Below are 24,287 nucleotides of genomic sequence, written 5' to 3'. Positions count from 1 at the left end.
ATTCTTCCTTTTGTGTGAAATGCCTGTTAGGTCTTTTTTCCATTTTTTATTGGTTTTTTTTGTCTTTTTCCTACTGATGCTTAGGAGCTCTCTACATATTTTTGTATTATTTTTTAACTTGCCTTGACACTGGATCTGTTTAACTAGGGAAACCCCATAGAAGCAATAGGCAGAAGGCATATCTGCAAAGGCAGGTGATGCCACTCACTGAATTTATATGCATTTTCTTTTCTAAAATTGTGGATTCATGCTAGAATCCTGCTTCTTGTAGCTTTGTTCCATGAGATGTCACAGGGCTCAACAGTATCTTTTCTGGATGGAGTTAGAGGGGTAGGTCTGAACAACCCTACTCTTACGGAAACGTCTTCCTGGCTTGGTCATCTGGGGCAGACCCATTGCAAAACCAGCTTTCCTCTGCTCTTCTTCTCCGTGCCCACACACGGGCCGAGTGTATGGGTGTGAGTTGCTCGGTGGGAAACTGGTACTAAGGGTGACACCCTGGCAATGAGGGCAGAGCAGGAGACCTGGCAAAGTGATGATGATAGGAATTTCTGGGCATGGGGTGGGGAAATGTAGTCATTGGCATGAAAAGGGTAGCAGTAGCTGTAAAACTGGCCCCTCCACCTTCTCCAGTAATTCCATCCCTCCTCTTTTCCAGTGCTTATATTCTAGCCATGGTACCTTCTCTGCCACATATTTAATCTCTCATCTGTACTGGTTCCTGCCTTTCACCCTCCAGGTAGACATTAGTTTTCCTTTTCTCCCAAAAGACCTTCCCTGATATTTCCATCCCTCTCACCTTACTGCAGCGTGGTGGCTTCTGCCCACCCCACCACTCACTGAAGCTGTCCTCTCTAAGGTTGCCTCTGACGTAGTTACCAAACTTTTCTGGAGCTTTCAGTCCCATTCACCATCTTCTCCTTGCCTTCCCGGGATTCCAGGGCATAACTCTACGGGTCTTCTCCTCCCTCTCTCAGTGCTCTTTCTGTGATTTACTGCTAGCTTCTCTGTCTTCACCCATTCTTTAATGCCACTATTTCCAGAGTTAATGGTACCCCCTTATGGCATCCTTGCAACAAGCAGTAAAAGGTTCACCATACTCTGATTGGGCGCAGCCCTGGGCCAGGGCATGTGGCTTCAGGTCCCATTCACCCCACTCAGCCTGGTACCCTTGTGCCATTAACACCCTGCACAACAGCATTCAGCTGCCCAGGGTACAATCTTGGTGCTCATCGTTTTCTGTTTTATTCTCTTTCTCTGTGCAACCTCGTTGACTTTCATGGTTCGAAGACCTATGTAATTCTAGACATCTTTTAATCTGCCTCCTGGACTTCTTTTCCTGGGTGTCCTGTGGGCATCCCTAACTTGCCAAGGCCCAAACTAATTTCATTACCCACTCACTTGCATATTCCCAAACATATCCATTTTTCTGTATTCCTTCTCTAAGTTAAGGACACCACCATGCATCCACTCCTCAAGTGAAAACTTCCAGATTATCTGTGCTTCCTCCTCTTCCACAGTTTAAAGCTTCTATCATCCCCCAAGTGCTCTGCTGGGTTAGCCTTCTAACTCGTTTCCCTAGGTCCAGAATCTCTCCCCTCCAAATCACTCTCCCCACTGCTCTTGCATTTCTTTCTTTACATAGAAATGAGCATATGGTTCCCTTGTTCAAAAACCTACGTTGGCTTCTAGTTAACCATAAGATAAAGTCCAGATACTCAGGCATGGCATACAAAAGCCTTCATATTCTGGCCCAAATCTACCTTTCCAGTCCTACACTTTGTCCCTGATCTCAACACCTTCCCTGATCTTAACCACGTCAGACTATGATGCACAGTTTCTTGAACATAATTTTGCCACATGCTTTAATGCCTCAGTGCCTTTGCTGGTGCCTTGCATGCCCTTCCTCTGTGTTTTGCCTTGTGAAAGCCCATCATCCACTCTTTAAGACTATGTCCACTGTGACCCCTTTTTTCAGGCACCTCTGGTCCAATTAACAGCTCCTTCTTCACTGCTTTTACATCTCTACTGTTATGTTAATACAGATTCTCCAAAAGTTATTTTGCAGCTTTTTCACTACATTGTGTGTTTCCTAAGGGCAAGTTTAAGCTTAAGGTCTCCATATCATCAGCAGTTTGCCCAGTGACTGTACATGGTAGATATTGAATAAAATTTTATGAGTTGAATTGGGCAGGATGCGTGAACATCATTTTGTGAAAGGACCAATGATTTCTTTCAGCATAATTTTCAACCTGTTCCTTTTCTTCAGACATCAGAAGAATCTCAGAATGGGACAGCTGATGGGCCCTGTTGGAGACAGTTGCTATGTCATATCCCCAAACTTTGGCTAGGTCTCTCTAGGGACACAGAGACTGTGATTTCTCAAATGACTGATTGGTGTCTGAGTATGGTTTTTCCCCAGATATTAGAGTTCCTTAGAATCAGAGATTATTTTCAATCTAGGACCTAGATGTTAGGTTCCACAGAAGACTCTCACTGCTCTAAGTAGCAGAGTCAGGCTTTTCAGTGGTAGACAGATCTATCTGGATTTGTTTCATCACCTTTGGGTCCCATCCCAACATCTCACTAAGGTTTGAGATTTTAGAGCACGAAAAACAACATAAAAAGGCTTCACTATCTCAAAACCTTGTTAAACTTCAGTTATCCTGAAAGCCTGGGGACGAGGGCCCGCTCATTTGAAGGTTTTGTAGAGGGCTGGACAAACAGTATCTATGCATCAGACTGACTTCTGTCACTCCCCTTAGCTAGGTAGGAGACACTCACTGACTCCATGAAGCCCAGAATGGGTAGTTTCCTCGAAATGAGTAATTGTATGTTTTTTATGTTCTTGGTTTTTTTTTTTTTTTTTTTTTTTGGGGGGCTGCTTTGGGTTTTTTGGCTGCGCGCAGGCTTTCCCTAGTTGCCGCGAGCGGGGGCTACTTTTCCACGCAGTGCGTGGGCTTCTCATTGTGGTGGCTTCTCTTGCTGTGGACCACGGGCTCTAGGCACGCAGGCTTCAGTAGTTGCAGCATGCGGGCTCAGTACTTGTGGCTTGCATGGTCTTAGTTGCTCCACAGCATGTGGGATCTTCCCGGACCAGGGATCGAACCTGTGTCTCCTGCATGGGCAGGCAGATTCTTAACCACTGCGCCACCAGGGAGGTTCCAGCAATTGTATGTTTGTTGAACCCTGGTAGCAACTGAGTGGGTAAGAAACAGCTTGATTCCATTTCCCCTCAAACACAAAAAACACTGCCATTGAAAGTGCTGTGGCTGGTCGGCCAAGGATGCCTATTGGAAGAGCTTTCGGGTTCATTTCTGAAACGAGTCAACCCATCCTAAGCCCAGTGCTTAATTATGCGGCTCCTGAGCCCGCCCTACCGCCTTGGAGTCCCCTTTTGGCCTCTGAAAAGGCTTCATGGGGCCAATTTCACAATGCTAGGGTATTCGGTCTCCGGGCCCAGCATGTAACCCCTCGAGTTCCACGCTCGGGGCTGACCTTATCCCAGGAGGGCGCCCCGGCGGTCAGGAAGCGTAATCACGGCTGGCTGTGGACGCCGGCTCCGCGGGGACCGACGGCTGGCAGCGCTGAGGGAGAGCTTGGGCCTGAGCCGAGGGGGACCCGCCCGTGGCGGGGGCGCAGGCGGCTGCAGCGCGTCAGCGACCCGCCCCCTCGGCCCTCCCACGGGCGGGGCCAGCCCCGATGGCGCTGACTCAGCAACGCGTGGGGGGAGTTTTGTCCCTCCGCGGACCCCGTTTCTCTCAGCCGTCCGCCACCGCTGAGCCGGTTTCCTCTTTCCGGCGGTCGGGGTGCGAGAGCCAGGTCGGGCAGCTTTGGCAGCGAACCGCTGTGCAGCCCCGGCTCTTGCCTGAGGACCCCGAAACTACCGTTCCCCCGCCGGGCAGCGTGGGCGCCATGAACGACGCGGGTGAGGCGCCACTCTTCCCCGCCGAGGGTAAGCCGGGGGGCGCGGGTAGCCTCTGGGGACTCAGCTGCGCCCCGGAGGCCCGGCGGCGGGGAAGGGCCGGGGCGGCGGGGAAGGGCCGGGGCCGGGTCCCGGGGCGATGGTGAGGGTAGAGCTTTTTGGGTGGGCTGGAGCGGCCCGGAGGGAGGCAGCATCGTGGGCGAGGACGCCGGTGAAGGGCTTCTCCGCTGCTATGGTCACCACGGGATGCTCTTAACCAAGTTAGAGCCCGAGTGTGGGAGTCCCGGATCAGCCCTTCTCAGCCTCTTTTTGATGTTACAATCAATCCCGTTTGGTCTTTTAGCAGGACTGAATTCGGAGAAGGTAGCAGCTCTGCTTCAGAAACTGAATTCCGATCCTCAGTTCGTACTGGCCCAGAATGTCGGCACTACCCACGACCTCCTGGACATCTGTCTGAAGAGGGCCACGGTCCAGGGTGTTCAGCATGTGTTCCAGCACGCCGTGCATCCTGAAGGCAAGCCTGTCACCAACCAGAAGAGCTCAGGTGAGGTCTTCAAACTTCTTGCACACTTCCCTTGACTTTCTTTACAGCGTCCCATCGTGGTGTCTTACCTAAGAATGGCCTTAGGAGAGAAGAGGTTTGGATAGAAAGAAGTTGTAGTAAATTTTTAGAGAACAGGCGCCAAGTACAGGCAGGTCCAAGAAGGTTACTTTGTGACTTGTTTTCGTGCTCTGTGGTTCATTAGTATATTTGATTTGAGCACTAAAGTGACTGACTAGCCCATGGTCATCTGTTTGAATGTAATTCACGATATTCTGTCTTGAAGTTATGTGACTGCAGCCCCATGTCTTGGAGATATATGTTCTTGGTACAAAACAGATCATGCAAAAAGGTTCATGCCTTAGAGGACACCTCCACGTTGCCCAGAAGGCCATGTACAAATGTATGGGATGGAAAAGACACAATGTAATTGCATCAAAATATCATCAAATGTTCTTTTTAAGTGTACCTTTTGGTTGCAATTTGAACACATGTGCTAATGGGCTAAGTTATCACCAGTAGACTAGTTCGTAATACAGAAAATACTCATTTCTCATGCCTTGCTGGTCAAGAGCTCTTGCTTTGCTATCTGCTATCTAGCACTACTAGAAAACAGAAAAACAGCTACAGTGAAAGATGGGTTATCCAGGAATCTAAATAAGGACATTCTCATGGCAGAATTGTACTAAAAGGACTTTTTAAAGTCTATCCGTTTTAAAACTACTCCCAGTCTATTTATTTTGGCAGAAAGTAGATCACTGCTTGCTTAAAGCCAGTCAGAACTCCAAGTGTACATTTATAACATGGATGTATTTTATTGTATGTAAATTATACCTCAGTAAAGTTTATGTTTAAATTTTAAGAAAAAAATTATGATCTTGCAATAATTAATATTTTGCCACAGTAGAAAGTGCTTGGGGTGGTGTGGCCTGTCAGGCTACAAATTATCCAGTTAGATCCAGTTAGTAATGTTATTAGTGGTCCTACATAGTTTAGATTGCAGTGCCCTTTTAGGGAAAAGCCTGGAAATGTTCATCTAGAACAGATCATGTCTTATATATCCTGTAGTGTCACTTTTACTTGCAAGAGGTACAAATAGCACATGAGCTATGTAGGTTATTTTCCTGCAGTTTTCACATTAACAGTTCATCCAGATTTCCTCACTAGAAAATAATAGTGTGCTTATGAGAGAGGTGGCATACAGATAAAACCAAGGTAAAGATGAGCTATACTAAGTCATTAGTGACTTTAAAAAAGTTTTTTTATTTATTTTATTTATTTTTGGCTGTGTTGGGTCTTCATTGCTGCGCGCGGACTGTTCTCTAGTTGCAGTGAATGGGGGCTACTCTTCATTGTGGTGCGCAGGCTTCTCATTGCAGTGGCTTCTCTTGTTGCGGAGCATGGGCTCTATGCGTGCGGGCTTCAGTAGTTGGGGTACTCGGGCTCAGTAGTTGTGGCTCGCGGGCTGTAGAGTGCAGGCTCAGTAGTTGTGGTGCACAGGCTTAGTTGGTCCGTAGCATGTGGGATCTTCCTGGACCAGGGCTCGAATTCGTGTCCCCTGCATTGGCAGGTGGATTCTTAACCACTGTGCCACTGGGGAAGCCCCATTAGTGACTTTTGAAAAACACTGTGTGTAGTTACTTATTTTTAATTATTTTTTCTTCGTGTAAGATTACTGTTGTTCAATTGTAGAATATTTGCAAAATACCGACGAGTAAGTATTCTGTCAGGTCTTTATTCTGTGTGTGTGTGTTTAATATAGGTGATACCTTACATATTGTTAGGTAACCTCCCTACCTTTTTCACTTACCAATATATTATGAATGTATTTTCATATTAGTAAAAAAGTTATGCCCAGATAAAAGTCAAGGTATTTCCCCTCTGAATCTTCCTTAGAAAAGAGTTACCCTATGTGTGAGGCTTTACAAAGACTTTGATAATGAGCATTCTCAGTTAATTTAATTTGAAGTAAAGTACATTTTGGCAAAGACATTAATTACTCTGAAATGACCTTGATCCATGCTAGTTTGGGATACTTATGGAGATCATTTGATTGAATCCGTTTTTTTAAAAAGCAGAAAATTTGAATGCAGTATTTTTCTAGGACATGACCTCACGTGGAAATGTTGGATATCCTTGTAAATAGACCTCTAAAGATCACTTGGTGAGAGATGAAGTACAGAAGTACAGAAGATGGTGACATTGTGGAGTGTGTGATTATCCACTTACAGGACAAATGACGAATATGATTATATGGTGGTGGCATAACATTTTTTAGGGACAGCATTATGCATGGATTCAAAGCATTGCTGTGACTCAAACATAGTAGATGGAAGAAGGATGATGTGTTCTGTTTGAAAGAGTGGATCTAATAATAGTAAAGGCACTGTTGCCAAGATGCACGTGAAAAGTGTGGATCAGTGTGAAAATGACGTGAAAGTGGAAAAAACAATGCTTCTACATCAATTTATTATATTAATATGATTTTAAATATCTAAATTAAATATTATAGGCAGACAGTTACTATTTCATCTATATTTTTAAGTGTTTATATAATCCAGTTAACTAAATAACTTAAAAAAAAATTCTCGTTGGGGTCATGGGGATTGACTTATGTTAGAGTCATCTTATACTGAAGCATATACTATATATTCCACACTAAAGGGTGGAGACTTTTTAAAGGTTTTGCCACATATTGCCAGATTGCCTTCAGATATTTTTCACCTGTTTAGATTCCTATCCAGGGTATATAATAATGCTGTTTCTCCAGGTCCTTGCCAATATTGGGCATTATTAATTGAAAAATAACGTTTCTCCATTTAACAGGTGTCTAATGATGAACTTTAAAAAAATGTTTCTTGGCTATTTGTATCTTTTTTGACTATTAAATTAGCTGTTCATGATCTTTGCTCATGTTTCTCTACCAGTATTTCTTTTTCTAATGTAATTTTCTTAGGTGACTTGTAATTGATTCTTTATGTGATACGTAAAGCGATTTTTTAAATATGTTAAGGATATAAACCTTTGCATATATATTGCAGATAGTAAGTACTACCTTTCTTGTTTTTGTTTTTGTATCTTTCTGCTCTTTCTGATTTGGTCTTAAATTGTCCAAGATCTTGTCATAGATTCAGTGTTAGGAAATACAGTTGGAACGATGGAATCTATGTGAACATTCATCGTAATTTCTTGATTTCCTTTCTTTTTTCAGGGCGATGCTGGATCTTTTCTTGTCTGAATGTTATGAGACTTCCATTCATGAGAAAATTAAATATTGAAGAATTTGAATTTAGTCAGTCTTACCTCTTTTTCTGGGACAAGGTATGGGACTGATCTTGAAATATTCTTTTTGTTTCAGTATCAACCTCGGTAGGGACTATCTCTTCATTTCTTGCTTTTCTAGTTGTAGTCTGCCTTCCATTATAGATGGGACAGCATTTATTCTGATTTCCAAAGTATCAAAAGTTGACTCTTTCCAAAGGCAGAGCTACTTTTGGTTGGTAGGTGGCTACTTTTTGCAATGAAATAATTAGTCTGATGACTCACCTTACTACTTCCTTGTTTCTTTCTTATTTAAAATTTTTTATTTTGTTTTCAGTGATTTCCCCTTTTAGCATCTTTAAGTAGATTATTTGTATTTCTAGGACCTAATTCCCTTTCTCCGGGTAATACTTGTCTGAAAAACAGTAAATAATTTTATTCCAGTTTTTTATCTTTTAAAGTGTATGTTATATGTGTCCATTAGATCTTTATTGATTGAAGACTCTAAATATCAGATTTTTCTGTTTCAGAATAAAGCAGTGCCTTGATTTGGATAACCTATTACAATGTGTACACACAGATAAAGGAAAACACTTCAGACATTCTCATGAAGCCAGATACTGCTTTTTTTTTTTTTTCCCCCACACACCACGTGACATGTGGGAATCTTAGTTCCCCAACCAGGGATCGAACCCATGCTCCCTGCAGTGGAAGTGCGGAGTCTTAACCACTGGACCCCCAGGGAAGCCCCAGAGATACTGCTATGTAATTACCAACTTTAGTTTAAAAATACCTACTCTGTTGGGTCTACAGTAGTTCCAGGACTCATATTCTGTTGATAATGCCAATAAAGATAATTAGCTCTCTTCTCCTTTAATTTTACTTAACTTTCTTACTCTAGGTTGAACGCTGTTATTTCTTCTTAAATGCTTTTGTGGACACAGCCCAGAAAAAGGAGCCTGAGGATGGTAGGCTGGTGCAGTATTTGCTTACGAATCCTGCAAATGATGGAGGACAATGGGATATGCTTGTCAATATTGTTGGTAAGAGCCTTTCTCTAATGAAACTGAAACCCAGCATGATCAAGCACGGCTCTGTAGTTAGGCATAAGCCATTTCTTTGGTGGTTAAGTACAGAGTAGAATTGGTCCCCAGAGGGGTATACAGTTAGCTCTAAGAACCTTTATCTCACACTCTTACCTATTAAGTACCTTTCTTAAATTAGAGGTAAGGAGATAGGTACTGTGAAGGTTGAGTTAGAGAAGAAAAGGTTGTATTAAGTAGAACTAACTTTCTATGAAAAAATTTATCTCTTATCCATTGATGTAAACAAGAAACGTGTTGAAACTGCAACTGTTTGAAAATGTCCTCATTCAAAAAATTGTCTTTTGGAGAAACTTCATCATGCTGAATACTTTACAAAGTGTGTTAGATTAAAAAGAACAGAATTAATTCAAGATAAATGGGTAAATAGGCAGATTAAATGACCTGTTTAATAATATTGTAAGATCATTAAGTTTTCTGAGTTAGACTAGCAAAATATGGCCCTTTTTTTTTTTTTTGCGGTATGCGGGCCTCTCACTGTTGTGGCCTCTCCCGTTGCAGAGCACAGGCTCAGCGGCCATGGCTCACGGGCCCAGCCGCTCCGCAGCATGTGGGATCTTCCCGGACCGGGGCACGAACCCGTGTCCACTGCATCGGCAGGCGGACTCTCAACCACTTCACCACCAGGGAAGCCCAATATGGCCTATTTTAAAAAGCAATAGCTATTTTTGCCAGGGTTCCTGACACTGGAGTATACGTTTACTTTATTGAACATTAAAATTTGTTTTCTTTTAGAAAAATATGGTGTTATCCCTAAGAAGTGCTTCCCTGAATCTTATACAACAGAGGCAACCAGAAGGATGAATGATATTCTGAATCACAAGGTACAGCATATGGAGCAGGGTGGGATTGCATGTAGTATACTTACCTTAAAACTCCTAACTGATTTTCCAGGGACATTCCTGGGCATTTCAGTATACACAGTCTATGTACAAGATAGCTACTCAGTGTCTATCCAAGGCAATGTAGTCTCATATTAACTTTAAAAATAATTGAGATTAGGGTGGTTTTTTTCCTTCTCTTTAAAAATCTCCCACTTTTATTTCTGTTGATTTTAATATTTTCTTATGGGTACTGAGGAAAGAAAGTCCCATTCTCAGCCACAAGCATGCTAACTTGGTTCTAGTGGAGGTGGACTGGGGCAGCTTTATGTTCTAGTAAAACCAAAAAGAACTCTTTGGAAGACTTCCTCAAAGAGTATGCAGAGTTCTGCGGCTTCCCCAAACTATATCAGTGTAGTTTATCCATTCACTTAACATTTGATGTAGTCACTGAACTGCTTTTTATTGCCTCAGTTGTCTTAATGAATCATTCTCTCTTCTCTACATAACCCATTTTCCCAAGGAGGATTGTGAATCCTACAGGGATGCTGCTCTGCCAGCCAGAAATCTTTTTTAAGAACTGGGAGTTGCCAGAATCTGCTGTCTTGATCTATGAGGCTAAAATTGGATTTGTCATCCCTGGGAGAAAGACTACATTTTAAAATAAACTGTAAATGTGTTTCCTCAGTATTAGAAGTAGGTTATTTTCCACCCAGGAAACTGGGGATTATTATCCACAGGCTAAAAGGTCATTAATAGTATAGCATTAAAAAAAAAATAGTATAGCATTGGATTCCATTTCAGGTGGGAGCAAGATTCTCTTTAGCACGGTGGTTAGGTTTATGACGCACCTTTATCTTTGGCATCTCTCAAAATTGAAAACAACAAAAATGAAAAGTATATTGGGGGTTGGCATAGCCATGGTCATAATGATTTTACAGAGAAGAAATGGACAACCAGTAAAATTGTAAATTAAAGTCTATTGGAGTGACTTAGTGGCATAATCAGCTTGTCTCTTGCTTTTTCAGGGGGTGATGGCATTATGGAATTACATGTTTTCCCCATCCCCAGACATGTATCACAGAGGGTGCCATCAGTTGCAGAGCAGGAGCAGTTCCATCTAGTATTTTTGGGGAGTGATCCAAGTCTTTTCTCCTTATGGAGAGGGTTTTTAGCTCTGTGTTTAAGTGGACTGGTTGGGGAAAAATGCATTTGCTTTTATGAACTTTCCTCGGGGTCTTGGCTGAGTTATACTTCAAAATAGAGATAGCACTGGTCTATTAGGCTCATTTATAGTTGAATATGGGTAACTGAATAAGTTTCTGTCATAGATGAGAGAATTCTGTATACGACTAAGGAACCTGGTACACAGCGGCGCAACCAAAGGAGAAATCTCAGCCACACAGGATGCCATGATGGAGGAGGTAATGACAATTATTTGGATTTTTTGTGTCCCTTCTAAAGAACTCTCAGAATATTCCTATGTGTTACGTTGATTGGGAAGCGTGGTCATTGTAGTTAATGTTGAATTGAATTGAAAATTACTTATTTTAGGGACTTCCCTGATGGTCCAGTGGGTGAGACCCTGAGCTCCCAATGTGGGGGACCTGGGTTCAAGCCCTGGTCAGGGAACTAGATCCCAGATGCATGCCGCCACTAAGTAGTCCACATGCCACAACTAGATATCCTGCATGCCACAACTAAGACCTGGTGCAGCCAAAATAAATAAATAAGTAAATATTAAAAAAACGGCTTCCCTGGTGGCGCACTGGTTAAGAATCTGCCTGCCAATGCAGGGGACACGGGTTTGAGCCCTAGTCCTGGAAGATCCCACATGCCACAGAGCAACTAAGCCTGTGCACCACAACTACTGAGCCTGTGCTCTAGAGCCTGCGAGCCACAACTACTGAGCCCGTGTGCCACAACTACTGAAACCTGCATGCCTAGAGCCCATGCTCCACAACAAGAGAAGCCACTGCAATGAGAAGCCCACGCACCGCAACAGAGAGTATCCCCCGCTCGCCTCAACTACAGAAAGCTTGCGTGCAGCAACGAAGACCCAATGCAGCCAAAAATAAATAAATAAAAAATAAAGTATAGAATCTTTAAAAAATAAAAGAAAGAAAATTACTTATTTTACAGCTGAAAAGACTGAGGTATAAACTTTGCAGTTTAGTATGGGACTTGTACTTATATCTTCTATTTCCCAATTTATTATTCTATAATTCACTCTTATTCATTTCATAAATATTGACTACGTGCTATGAGTTTGCCACTGGGAATACAAAGATGAGAAAGACGTGGTCTCTACTTTCAAGGAGCTCAATCTCTTGGTAAAAGAAACACATGGATAATTATAATGAATCCTATGCTAGAGATGTGTTATAAAGGATTTGGTGGTCATAGAGGAGGGAGTGACTAATTCAGTGAACTGAAGGTTTCATGTGGAAGATATTGGAACCAGCTCTTGAAAGAGCAGTAAAGACGTACCAGATGGGTAACTGGGAAAACCATTCCAGACAACAGGAATTGCATGTACAGTGGCATGAACAAAGGTGGAATCTTCAGAGAACAGGGTAGCTGAAACATAACATTTTGTGAGTGTGTTTGGTAGTAAATTAAGCTAGAAAGGCAGAGCTGTGAGGGATCTTAAGTAGATGCCAGGTCTTTTGGTTTTATTCTACAGGAATAAAGATGAGAAGCTATCAATGGTTATAACAGTTAAAATAATGTATGTGAAAACATTGTGGAAAACTTAATAAGCATTAAACAAATATAAGGCAGTAATATTTATTATCAAGGCAGTTAAAAATCTTTATTATTAAATACTATTCATAATCCAGATGAATATGTATAAAACTGTGAAATCACTTTGAGAAAAGTACAAACATTTCCCTTTTTCATCCAGTGGGCCCATTACTAGGAATCACTCAACTAACAGTCCTTTCAAGACTGTTTGTATGGAATTAAGATGGCCTAAATTTTTTCACTGCAGTGCACAGCATTAATGCTTCACTCGTGTTTTCCTTTGAATTTTAGAGAGGCAGCATAGTGTAGTAGAGAGCATGGTCTCTGGAGTCAGGCTACCTAATCTCCTCATTTAACAGCCATGTGACCTGAGACAGGTTCCTGAAGCTCTGAAGTCTCAATTTGTTCAAGTGTAACACGTCCAGCTTGATACAATATTCATTTCTTAAATATTGTTCAGTGGATGAATACAGAGGTTTCATTTTGCTAGATACATTTAAATTATCTCATATTTACCTCTTTACTCCTTACGTGTTCTTTGTTAAGAGAGGTATCTGATTGTAGTAGAAGAAAATAGGTTTTGGAGTAGGACATGGGTTTCAGTTCCGGCTCTATCACTTAACAGCTCTGTGATTTTGGATAAAATACTTCACCTGTCTGAGATTCCGTTTGGGGTTTAAAATATATTTCTCATTGGATTTTTGTGGGGATCAAATAAGGAATTAGTATAAGAGTATAAGGCATCGTTCCTGGTACATAGCAGTGGTCCAATAAATGTTAGTTTTTCCCCTTACTCCTTGGAATGATCTCTCCTGTTGAAGCCATATCTCCTGCATAATTTGCCTTTATTTATGATTATAGTAAGATGGTGGGGTGTAGTAAGGATGAAGCTTCTATAAAGAGTTATGGAAACAGGCTCAGATAATACTTATTGCAAAAAACAAGAATTCTGTTGGCTTAAGATGTTTGCTTTAATGATCTTTTAAATGATATGTCTAAAATCCATGTTCTGACTCTGGGATTAGCTGATAAGAATTAGGGCAGGTTCACTTCCCTGGTGGTCCAGTGGTTAAGACTCTGCACTTCCAGTGCAGGGGGCGCAGGTTCGATCCCTTGTTGGGGAACTAGGATCCCACATGTGGTGTGGTGCAGCCAAAAGAAAAAAAAAAAAAAGAATTAGGGCAGGTATATTTCACATATCTTTTTTCTCCTGTTCTTAACCTTGGAAAAATAGTACACCACTACCGTAACAAGTCCTGAGTATGGATGTTTTATAAATAGGGTTTTTTACTTAATGATTCTAGGTAAACTGTTGACTACAGAATTCTGTGTGGTATAGGTCTTTAGATTTTTACATCCCATAGATAACTCTTTATTTAACCTGACTCTTATGTAATGAAGAGTCTAGCTGTGGTTTTAAAGCCACAAATTAGTACGTATGTTTTGCCTAGCCTTGTAGGCACATCAAAATGATGACTTAACAGCCATGAAGCTCAGATAGCTTTGAATGAAATGTATTTATGCTAAAGGCATTCTTTCTAAGAGAAGAGAAAGGCAGGTTGTTTGTTGTGATGACAGGCAAGGCAGATCTGGAACCGTGTAGTCACTTTTTTTTTTTTTTTTTTTTTGTGGTACGCAGGCCTCTCACTGTGTGGCCTCTCCCATTGCGGAGCACAGGCTCTGGACGCACAGGCTCAGTGGCCATGGCTCAAGGGCCCAGCCACTCCGCGGCATGTGGGATCTTCCCGGACCGGGGCACGAACCCGTGTCCCCTGCATCGGCAGGCGGACTCTCAACCACTGCGCCACCAGGGAAGCCCCCGGTGTAGTCACTTCTGTTGTAGTGTTTTCTTAGTGTGTCTACTCTCTTTTAGCCTCCAGATTCCCTTAGGATTATTAAGTGTATTCTCTACCAAAACTCTGTTAAAAAGCAAAACATAAAACAAAGACCAGAAACAATATTTATCAGTGCCATAGGAAGAGACAGGGAGTCATTATGATTTACTCAGGAAATTCTATAGCAGTGGCTCTCAGCTCTTAAAAACAATATATGGGGGCTTCCCTGGTGGCACAGTGGTTGAGAGTCCGCCTGCCAGTGCAGGGGACACGGATTCGTGCCCCGGTCTGGGAAGATCCCACATGCCACGGAGCGGCTGGGCCCGTGAGCCATGGCCACTGAGCCTGTGCGTCCGGAGCCTGTGCTCTGCAATGGGAGAGGCCACAACAGTGAGAGGCCCGCGTACCGCAAAAAAACCAAAAAAACAATATATGGGCTTAGGCTTGCTTCAGACCTAAGGTCAAGGTCATTTTCCTTGAGATTAGGGCCTAGTTATCTTTCTTTTGGAGGTATACCCATTTATTTTTTCAACTGAACAATTAACTTCTTAGTTTGAAACATACAACATATTTGATTTACATTTGCTAATCATTCTACCCTGTTGCACATTAGAGGCTTTTGAGTGTTACACCAGGAGCATGAATAATGCTTGTGCTTTTAAACTTTATAAATATAAGAAATTACATACTAACACAGGGAAGGATGACATAGAAAGTCCTTGTGAGCCAAAGGTTATCACTGCTAACACTCTGGTGCATTTTCTTCCACGTTTTTTTCATTTAAGATCATATAAAAATAGCTTTAAAAAGGGATCCTATACACTGTTTTATAACTTGGTTTTTTCATTTTCTTTGTCTTTCTCTAAAGCCTATAGTTTCTTTTAATACAATTTTTAAAGGTTACTTTCCATGTACAGTTATTATAAGATATTGGCTATATCCCCCATGTTGTACAGTGCATCCTTGAGCTTGTCTTACACCCATTAGTTTGTGCCTCCCACTTCCCCGTCCCTATGTTGCCCCTCCCCCACACACACTGGTAACCACTTGTTTGTTCTCTGTATCTGTGAGTCTGTTTCTTTTTTGTTATATTCACTAGTTTGTTGTATCTTTTAGATTCCACATGTGAGTGATATCATACAGTGTTTTTCTGTCTGACATTTCACTTAGCATAAATATCAAAAATAGAAGAAGATATACAGTGAGAAGTCTTCTCACCCTATTCTCCATCCTTCCAATTACTATGTACCCCCAAATTAGCTTTATTAGTTTTTGTTATTAGTTTTAGCTGTTAGCCATCCTTCCAGAGATTCCTTTTTTAAAAAACAGAAATAGAATTTTTGAGTCAGGGAGAATATACATTTGTAATTTTGATATATAATGCCAAATTAATCTCTTTGGAGGGTCTATCAATTTACGCTCTCATCAGCAATATCTGATAGAACCTGTTTCCCTTTAGATTTATCAAGGCAGTGCATTTATCAAACAATCGGATCCTTCCCGATCTGATAAGGTACACAGTTGACAGGTAAACAGTCTGATAGATAAACTATCTCATTGTAATTTTAATTTATATTTTCTTACTTTGAGTGGGGCTAAGCATCTGTTCTGTAAACTGTGTATTCTTATCCTTTACTTGTTTTTTTTCTTGGTCTTTTATCAATTTCTAGGTATTCCTTAAATGTTACAGAAATTAGCCCATTGTGATATGAGATGCAAAATTTTTTTCTTAGTTTGTTGCTTATCTGTGATATGCTTTTTTTTTTGCTATGCAGTATTTTTCTTTTTAAGAAGATGTTGGGGGTAGGAGTTTATTAATTAATTTTATTATTTATTTTTGCTGTGTTGGGGCTTCGTTTCTGTGCGAGGGCTTTCTCTAGTTGTGGCAAGCGGGGGCCACTCTTCATCGCGGTGCGCGGGCCTCTCACTATCGCGGTCTCTCTTGTTGCGGAGCACGGGCTCCAGACACGCAGGCTCAGTAGTTGTGGCTCACGGGCCTAGTTGCTCCGCAGCATGTGGGATCCTCCCAGACCAGGGCTCGAACCCATGTCCCCTGCATTAGTAGGCAGATTCTCAACCACTGTGCCACCAGGAAAGCCCTATGCAGAATTTTTTACTTATATATAGTCAAATTTGAAATTTTTAATGTTTTTAATTAGAAAAGCTTTTCTCAAATTATAAAAGAATTTTTCTTCTAGTACTTATAGTTTTGATTTTTGTGTTTGAATCTCTGATCCATTTAGAATTTATCCTGGCATAGGGTATGAGGTATGGATCTAACTTTTTTCCTCTCAAGGCTACCCAGTTGACCCACATCTTTTCAAATAGTCCATCCTCTCCCTACCCCTTAATTTGAGATGCCATCTATCATTTCTAAAGTCTCCAGGCATGCAATTCTGTTCGTTTAGTGTGTTTATTCATCTGCCAGTAACTCTGTATTTTAGTTACTGAAGCTATTTATAGTGTTTTAGTGTTTGTAGAGTTAGCCCCATCTCATTGTTCTCTTATTGTTTTCCTGGTGAATTTTGTTTTGGCATTTGTCGAATTGTGGCATCTGTACCATTAAAAGCTTCTCAGGTGATTCTGGTTTAAGAGCCACTGCTGCTAAGAAGTAACATTTTCTAATATGGTCTTCTCTTTTGGATTCTGGAAGAGGAAAGGAATTATTATTTTGATAGTCGTAGAGGACATTTCTGACACTGAATAGGGGACTAACCTTTCCCTTGAGGTTCTTAAAGGAAATAGATTATATTCACAAATTGCATTTCCCTTTTGAAGTAAAGCTGCACTTCAGGAGATTGTTAGTTAAATAGGTGAAACTGGAAGGAGGAGAGGTAGGAAGACCAGTTAGAAGCTGTAGCAGTCCAGGTGGTACTAATTTGGCCTGAACGAGGATAGTGAAGATAGAAATGGAAATGAGAGAAATGTGAGACATCTCAGAGGAAAAATCCGTAGCACTTGGCAACTTATCTGCCAGGCGTTCATCATTACAAATAACTTTAAGGTTTTAAGCCTGGCAACTGGGAGAATGCTGCTGTGGGTCACACACATCAGTAAGAGAAGCTCTTTTCAGAGGCCACGGTGAAGAGGAGAAATACTGACTTCAGAGTGCCTAGTCCCAAGGCACTGTCCAGTTGGAAATGGGTTTCAAGCATATGGAAATAATTCCAAAGTTCAGGAAAGAGAATGATCTAGAAAAGTGATAGTGATGCTAGTACAGGTGGCTGAAGCCTTGCGAATTTTTGAAATTCCTGAGGGAGAATGGAAGGATAGAATAGGTCTGAGTAAAGAATTCTGGAAAATAATCTGTTTCCATAAAACTTCTATTTCTAAAAAAGTGAGTGCAAGAACTGTGTGATGTAGGTGCTGGTCATCAGTGTCAGATGCTGCAGACAGGCCAGAGACTCTGAAGACTGAGGAAAGGCTGCTGATTCCTGAGTAGGGGTGTGTGGAATGGAGAAGGGAAGGAGCTAGGTGGAAAGGAGTCATACCATGGCACGGAGAGGCAGGGAGTTTCAAGAAGCTCGGCAGTGCGGAGGAGAGAAGTTGATACGCATTTATTCCATAAGTATTTATTGAGTACCTACTAAATATTAAGCATGTTCTAAGCACTGTGGGTGCAGTGATGACTGAAACAGACCTGGTCCCTGCTCACATGGATTTTACATACTAGTGGAGGGAGGCAGACGATACACAAGTAAATAAACAATCTGATGTGATATGTACTCTGAAGAACATAGAGTGCGGTGATTGATAGGGTGGTTAAGGAAGTCCAGTGTTAGGGCTTGGCTTTTACAGCTGTGGCCCCGGGGTTCAATCTCTGGTCAGGGAACTAAGATCCTGCAAGCCGTGGCACAGCCAAAAAAATAAAAAGTCCTTTCTGAGGTCAAATATGAGCTGAGATATGAATAGCAGGAAGAATCCATCCATTCAGAGACCTGGACATAGAGCATGGCAGGCTGAGGAGACAGTGGGTGCAAAAGCCCTAGGACAGGAGGAAGCTTGGTATTTTTGAGGAACAGAAAGAAGGCAGTGTGATTCGAGCTTGGAAAGAGAGTGGGAATGGCTGGAATAGATTTCAGAGGAAATGAGAACCGGCTAATATAGCACCTGTGAGCCACGGTAAGGATATTGCATTTTATTCTAAGTGAGCTAGGCACCGAGGAATTTAAGCTGAGGAGTGACATGGTTTAATTTTTGTTTTAAAAATATGACACTCTGGCTGTTTTGAGAATGGATGGTAAAACAGTGGGAGAGGAGGTAGGGAGACCAGTTAGGAGGCTCTTGTGGTTGTGTAGATGAGATATCCTAGTGGTTCTGACCAGATTGATGAGAGTGAGGATTAAGAAAAATGAATACATTTGGGGGTGTATCTTGGAAGTGAAGCTGTCAGGACTTGCTGATGTGGAGGACAAGGAAGAGGGAAGAATTGGAGTGATGTATGGTGTCTGAAGTGGGAGGGGTTACAGATAGGAGAGGGCTTTTGGGCAGTGATGAGGAAACTGTGTGGTAAGGGCTAGCAGATGTGAATGAGAGAAACAGTAATTGAAGAAGCAGGGTTTTGGAGGAGGGAAAGAATAAATGTGCTCTAAAGTAGTGCTTTCGAACTTTAATGTACAGTTGAACCCCCTGAGGATCTTGTTAAAGTGCAGATTGATTCAGTAGGTCTGGGTGGGACTAGAGAGTCTGAATTTCGAACCATTTCTTTGATTCAGCCACCACTCTAGGAGTCTCAAGATGATCATTTGTAGTTATCATCTGTATGACCTCGTTTTTCTTAACATCACAGAAGGGCACATACCCCTTAAGTGTACCTTTTTATGTTTTTCCCTGCCTGAAAATGTATTTGGTGCCCCCAGAAAGTATCTCCTTCTCTGCCTGCTTTTGCAGGCACAGGTAAGATTTTTGTTTTTAAAACAGATCCTTGCCTTTCTTTCATTCCCCACCAGAAAGCAGTAGAGAGCTGTCTTCTCTCTCCTTTCTCTGCATGATCAGCAGTCACTAAGGTCTCTACTCCTTCCCTCTTGTAACTGGTTCATTTACCCTTAGCACTGAACTTCCTTCAAAGTTCAGCTATATTCTTTGACCACTTCTGTGTCCTTGCGGTCATTCTACTCTGTGATCAATAGGTCATTTTACCTATGAGCCTAATTTCTCCATCAGTGAAACTTAAAAAGTCAGAGTAGGTGATTTCTTAATGGCACTGTAGCTTTGTGTTTTTATAACAATAGAAGTAAGTAATATTTCTACAGTGCTTTAGACTTTACTAGGCAATACAGTATTGTAAATACAAATGAAGATTCTAATATTCTGTCACTTCTGCAGTGGTTCCAAGCACTGAAATCTTTTAGCTTTACCAATTTTGCTCCATTTCAAGTAGCTTGGTTGTTACCATTGCACTACCTTCCCATTCTAACATTTCTAATTATTACAGTTTCCTCCATTCTGCGTCTGCCTGTAGCTGGCTTTCAACTCTCATCCTTCTAAGTATTCATGACTGACTCGCAACTATTGCATCCTGCCTTCCTCCTCTCTCTTGATGTCTGTCTCCAGTTTAGCCATGGGTATAGGAATTGACTCCATCCCACGTCATTTGTCTTTAAATTGGGGTTACACATTCTTTCCCTATGCCCTGTATTTCATGCTTTCTGTGTCCTTTTTCTTTTTTCCATTCCCTTTCCTGGTTTTATTATTTACCAGTATTCAGTTCTGCATAATGACTGTGTTCAGTGTCCAGTATCTTTTTTTGTCCTGAATACCAAGTGCATCTTGTGAGAAACAGGTGACACTCCCAAGTTGCCCACCAGAGAGCAGACTCAGATATACAAAGCTCACTGCCAGCTTTATACTTTGGGAACCGGGAATATTGTTTCAGAACAGCAGAGTCTCTTATCAAGAAATGTATCAGCAGGGGCCCTGGAGACTATACTTTGGAGAGTTTTTAAAAATTAGAGCTTGTTTAACTATTGTTAGTTGACTTGGAGCCAAATATTCCTTCCAAAGTGTTATAAACTGACTTGAATCTGAATGGCTTTGGATAATTATAGTCATGGTAAACAAAGAAACATGTCTCAAATTACAGTTTTACTAAAATCCAAGAGAAAGAGATGTCACCCTTATCCTCATTCATGCCTTATGTGCACCTTTGATAAAACTTCAGATTTATAAATCATATGCAGTAGGGCATAAGTATTTGTATTCCAAAAAGATTAATCATAGAATTCATTTAGATAACTAAAATGCAGGTTTCCTTTAATGCATTTTTGGGGAGAAGGAAGGAATGATTTAACACTTTAGATAGGGAGTCAAATGCATAATGAGGTATATGTAAATTATAGTGTAAAACACTCATTTATATTTAGAATGTGTTTAAAAGTAAACAGAAATTCACTTAGTTGTCTTAAATCTTCATTAGGCCTAGCCCTAGCCTCCTTTTTTTGGCCAGAGCCTAACTGAACTGGATAAACCACCCTTGGGTGACTGAGAATTAATCAAGATGACCCCATATAAAATGTTCATACACATGTGACAATGATTACTAGTTAAAAATACATATCATTTAAGTCTATAAAACCTTCCTTATTTAAACATGTTCTGATTATATACTTTCACTGTCATTGTTTTTAGTTACCAGTGGCAGTGTCCTCATGATGAAAGGTGCCATTTGTGCTGAGCAAATACAAAACGACTCTCTGGTCCTTATGAATCCCAGACAGAGCTCATTAGTCCATGGCTAGATTAGCTCAATTACAGTTGCTAATGTGATGCCCTGCTGCTGCTTTTCTGTACTAGAAACCAACCTGAGAATGATACAACATTAGAAGAGAGGTGGGGCTTCCCTGGTGGCGCAGTGGTTGAGAGTCCGCCTGCCAATGAAGGGGACACGGGTTCGTGCCCTGGTCCGGGAAGATCCCACATGGCGTGGAGCGGCTGGGCCCGTGAGCCATGGCTGCTGAGCCTGTGCGTCCAGAGCCTGTGCTCCACAACGGGAGAGGCCACAGCGGTGAGAGGCCCGCGTACCGCAAAAAAAAAGAGAGGTGGTTTAAGGAGCAGCTGTTCAGGCTCATAAAACACAAAGTAAATCCTAGTAAAGGAAGATTCTCTCTTGGGAAACAAAACATAAAATGAAAGGCAAACATAACTTCATCCGTAGGCTAATCTGTTTCTGTTAAGATGGTAGAGTCAGGCTCTGTCTTCCAAAATAGCACATGAATTAAGAGTCTTTTTATCCTTAATTATAGGCCTAATGTCATAGGCAGGCCTACATCTAGTTTTCTAGCTTTGGTTCAGAGAATAAGTTTGAGTCTTGGTATCAGGTTCCAGTCTGTCCCAAGGCTTTTTGAGGCCTAGAATGAATGCACTGGAGATGATGAAGAGAAATAAATACAATTTCAGTGGCTGATGATAACATATGGATGCCGATTTAGAATTGGGGGATCTTGGACGTGTGTTCCCTAAAGCCCGATAGGGACTGGGGTATCTAAGGAGTTTACTTAAAGGTCAGTCTGGAGAAGTCCTGGCTACTCAAAACAACTACTAATGTACAGCTAAGGAGTGTCTAAAACTAAGCTCCTTAAGTGGTCTTTCTGGCTGAAAGTGGTGGGGTTGGGCGTATTAAGAAATCAGGCCGTCATAGATCATTCTCTGGTGATTCTTTCTAGAGCAGAGGCAGGAGCCAACATTTCTGAAGGGAGTGGAGGGTAAAGTGAGGGAAGAGGGTGGGGTCTATCAGGTTAAGGACAGCAGAGTTCTCCAGAGTTGGGGTCCAAGGAGAGGAGGGGAAGGAAAGGTTTATTTCTTACAGGCTATAGCTTTGTTTTATTCTCTAAGCCTTCCCTTTTGTTCTGCTTTTAGGGTCTGCCCAGTTTGAACTCCTAAATTTAAGTTTTACACCAGTCACTGGAGAAGAACTTTCAATTTAAGAAAACTGTTTTTAATGTGGTTCTTCTAGTGTTTGTTGGGATACGTCCAAGGTCTAGTTTCTGTCCCTGGTAGATTAAGTCTAGCAGGGGAGACAGTAGAGAAACACAAATGACACTATGGAATCAAATGTTAATTTTTCTAGCTCACACTAATTTCTCCCTTCTCTGAATACTTCTGACATAAAAATTTAATTAGTGAAAACTTTCTGGAAAAGGGTCATCCTGCACTGAGCTTTTTTTTTTTTTTTTTTTTTTTAATTTTTTTTTTTGGCTGTGCCACATGGCTTGCGGGGTCTTAGTCCTCTGACCAGGGATTGAACTCGGGCCCTCGGCAGTGAAAGTGTGGAGTCTTAACCACTGAACCGCCAGGGAATTCCCTGCACTGAGTTTTATAGCATGGGAGTAGGATTGGGTTTTGAGGAACAGAAGAGACAGTAAAGTTATGAAGGTGACAACGAGCTGAGTGCATTGAGTGGACAGTAAGGAGGGACATAGACAGGCCTGACGGGTGAGCAGGCTCCGTGATGGGAAATAAGGTTGGGTGAAGTTACAGAGAGCCTTTAAAATCCAGCCGTGTTCATCAGAGACATGCAAGCTAAAACCACATTGGGGATACCATTACTTACCCACCAAAATGGCTAAAATTAAAAATGCAGTGCCAGGCTTGGCAAGAATGTATTGATATAACAACTGGAACTCTCTTCCTTTGCTGGAGAGTATGTAAATTCCTTCAAGCCCCTGGAAAACCGTTTGGGTAAAAATACTCTTAGCTGCTTTATAGATAACCCTACACTGAAAACAACTCACATGTCCACCAACACAAGTGAATAAATTATAATATATTTACACAGCAGTAAAGACAAATTAGTGATACCCACAGCACCATGAGTGAATCTTACAGGCATTATGTCAACAAAGGTTGCCATACACAGCAAAGAATATGCTATGTGATTCCATTTATATGAAATTAAAGAACAGGCAAAAATAATGAGTGGTTATATAAGCCAAAATGATGCTTAAATTAAAAAAATGAGGCTTACCTTGGGGAAGGTGTGGTTATTGATTAGAAGGGAGCTAGGGAAGCTTTGGGACCCTGGAAATATTCTGTATATTGATTTGAATGGTGGTTACATGGGTGTATACCTATGTAAAAATTTGAACTGAGCTGTATATGTAAGATTAGTGCACTTTGCATACCTGTTGAATGTATGTTATGCCGAAGTAAAAAAAAGAAGACAAGTAGATCAGGTCATGGAGTTTAGATTTGTTATGGGAGGTAATAGGAAAGCATTATTGAATCTTCAACAAAGAAGTGACTTGAAGAAAGGGTGGTACTTCTGAAATTATTCATCCTGTGGTGGAGAGTGGAACAGTGTTCACATCATTTATCATATCTAGGTCAGGTATAGTGCTAGATGCTATAGGAGATACTAAATATCCATGACCTGGTCCTTATCCTTGAGAAGTTTATGACCTTTTGTAAGAGACAGGTTATAGGAAACTCAGAAAGTTACAGTAAACGATAAATGCTTAATTCATGGTGTTATAGAAATAGTGCTGAGGTCAGACCTGGGTTCAAATCCTAATTTTGCGATTTATTGGCTTTAGGACTTCAGTCAAGCTATTTATTTCCCTGAGCCTTGGTTTCCTTATCTGTAAAATGTGAATAATACCTACCATTTTTTTTAGAGGATTGAGATATATGATATTTAAAAATTGTAGTACAGCACAGAAAACAGTCAATAAATGTTCCCTTTTTTGTTTTAAACCCTGTACCAATGGAGCAATACTTTTTTTTTTTGGGCAGTGTGTGACGTCAGTTTAGACCATGGTTCTGCCAGTTACCAGCTATGTGATCTTAAGTAGGTTACTTAGTTTCTTTGAGTCTCAATCTCTTTTGGGGGAAGAAAAGAAAAAGGAGGGGAAATTATGCCTTGAGAGAGTTCTGTGAGAATTAAGTTAACCTAGCAGATATATAGTATCTAGCACAAAATAGTCACACTTAATAAATACAGGATCTCTTTCTTTTGACTGTATTGGAGTATATCAATACAAATGTATGGAGCAAATAATACAGGTAATAAGATTGGATTAGGGTGGTGCCTGGGGTGGACAAAGAAGAAGCAGATCG

The 24,287-nt window shown here is 41.3% G+C and overlaps 1 protein-coding gene across 1 annotated transcript in view; it reads left to right on the top strand.

The window, feature by feature from the left end:
- The first annotated feature begins 2,821 nt into the window (after positions 1-2,821).
- BLMH (bleomycin hydrolase) overlaps positions 2,822-24,287 on the top strand; it is a 44,756-nt gene continuing 23,290 nt past the window's right edge. Inside the window, exons 1-6 of the mRNA XM_065897261.1 lie at positions 2,822-2,831; positions 4,269-4,469; positions 7,678-7,787; positions 8,629-8,770; positions 9,566-9,654; positions 10,983-11,075. Coding sequence (XP_065753333.1) covers positions 2,822-2,831; positions 4,269-4,469; positions 7,678-7,787; positions 8,629-8,770; positions 9,566-9,654; positions 10,983-11,075 — 645 coding nt within the window. The remainder of the gene's footprint in view (positions 2,832-4,268; positions 4,470-7,677; positions 7,788-8,628; positions 8,771-9,565; positions 9,655-10,982; positions 11,076-24,287) is intronic.

This window comes from Phocoena phocoena, chromosome 19 (genome assembly GCF_963924675.1).
Source record: "Phocoena phocoena chromosome 19, mPhoPho1.1, whole genome shotgun sequence".
NCBI lineage: Eukaryota > Metazoa > Chordata > Mammalia > Artiodactyla > Phocoenidae > Phocoena > Phocoena phocoena.
This window is presented reverse-complemented; position numbering and strand designations above follow the sequence as displayed.